This window comes from Acomys russatus, chromosome 19 (assembly GCF_903995435.1).
Source record: "Acomys russatus chromosome 19, mAcoRus1.1, whole genome shotgun sequence".
NCBI classification, from domain to species: Eukaryota; Metazoa; Chordata; class Mammalia; order Rodentia; family Muridae; genus Acomys; species Acomys russatus.
The window spans coordinates 19,302,407-19,303,952 of record NC_067155.1 but is presented as its reverse complement, the minus strand read 5'-3'; the positions used below and the strand labels follow the sequence as shown (position 1 = coordinate 19,303,952).

General features: G+C 55.9%; 1 protein-coding gene across 1 annotated transcript; it reads left to right on the top strand.

The window, feature by feature from the left end:
• Positions 1-219: 219 nt before the first annotated feature.
• On the top strand, positions 220-1,238 carry Znf146 (zinc finger protein 146). The gene has a single exon (XM_051162739.1). It carries the CDS (start codon positions 296-298, stop codon positions 1,172-1,174), a length of 879 nt encoding a protein of 292 aa, XP_051018696.1. The 5' UTR covers positions 220-295; the 3' UTR covers positions 1,175-1,238.
• The last annotated feature ends 308 nt before the right edge of the window (positions 1,239-1,546 follow it).

Genomic DNA, 1,546 nt, shown 5'->3' with positions numbered 1-1,546 from the left:
TAAGGAAGAGTGAGGAGCCCTTAGCCGGATGACAGCTCTCTCAACGTCAGAAAATTCATGCTGGAGAAAGACTAGTGACATTTGCAAAAACAGCATTGACTATTGGTAAAACTTACACTGGGAAGAAAGGTTTGTACTTAGAGTTTGTCACTTAAGTCTGCATTCGGACAAGAGGTCAAACACAGAAGTCTTAGAAGGTTAGAAATGTGGAAATCTCAGCCAAGAGTAAACCTTCATTCGTCAAAACTTTCCTGTTGGAGCCACGTCTTGTGACTGTGGTAAAGCCTGCACTCAGATGTCCCAGCTCGGCCAGCAGAGGGCCGCGAGTGGGGGGAGCCCCTTTGCCTGCGAGGTGTGCGGGAAGCTCTTCAGCCACAGGGCGGGCCTCGCCGAGCACGCGCGCTTCCACAGCCGGCAGAAGCCCTTTGAGTGCAGCGAGTGTGGGAAAGCCTTCAGCCAGAAGCAGTACGTGGTCAAGCACCAGAGCACGCACTCTGGGGAGAAGCTGTTCGCGTGCGCTGACTGCGGGAAGTCCTTCAGCCAGAAGGAGAACTTGCTCACCCACCAGAAGATCCACACGGGCGAGAAGCCTTTCGAGTGCAAAGACTGCGGCAAGGCCTTCATCCAGAAGTCCAACCTCATCAGGCACCAGCGGACGCACACCGGGGAGAAGCCCTTCATATGCAAGGAGTGCGGCAAGACCTTCAGCGGCAAGTCCAACCTCACGGAGCACGAGAAGATTCACGTCGGGGAGAAGCCCTTCAAGTGCGGCGAGTGTGGGACAGCGTTTGGCCAGAAAAAGTACCTCATCAAGCACCAAAACATCCACACGGGCGAGAAGCCCTACGAGTGCAACGAGTGCGGCAAGGCCTTCTCCCAGCGCACGTCGCTCATCGTGCACGTGAGGATCCACTCAGGCGACAAGCCCTACGAGTGCAACGTGTGCGGCAAGGCCTTCTCCCAGAGCTCGTCCCTCACCGTGCACGTGAGGAGCCACACGGGCGAGAAGCCGTACGGATGCAACGAGTGCGGGAAGGCCTTCTCGCAGTTCTCCACCCTGGCCTTGCACCTCAGGATCCACACAGGAAAAAAGCCGTACCAGTGCAGCGAGTGTGGCAAGGCCTTCAGCCAGAAGTCACACCACATCCGACACCAGAAAATCCACACCCACTGAATGCTCTGAATGCCTTCAACGCAGGCGAGCGGCCATTAGTGATTGCCAGGTCCCAGGGCATCATGTGGTCACTGTGAGGCCAAATACCTAACATAAAATGTCACGCACACCGGGGAGTTCACACTGAACGGAAGGAAGTGTGTGTGTGTGATTGAAAGCCTGCGCTCAAGGAGCATAAGCGAAAAGAAACCAACACTGAACTTTACACAGTCACCTACAGGACGAGACTGGGAGGCAGCCCGGTTACTGCCCGGCGTGCACCTGAGGCCGTCACCAGTCTGAGAAGTAAGCTGCTGTAAAAGAAACAGAAGTTGCTCATACCGCGGCCCGCAGCGTGGTCTCAAAGGACACACTATGGCGTGCCCACTGCGC

Bases quoted from the DNA above. Each gene is read 5' to 3' on its own strand.
- Znf146 (XM_051162739.1), top strand. From the start codon at position 296: ATGTCCCAGCTCGGCCAGCAGAGGGCCGCGAGTGGGGGGAGCCCCTTT.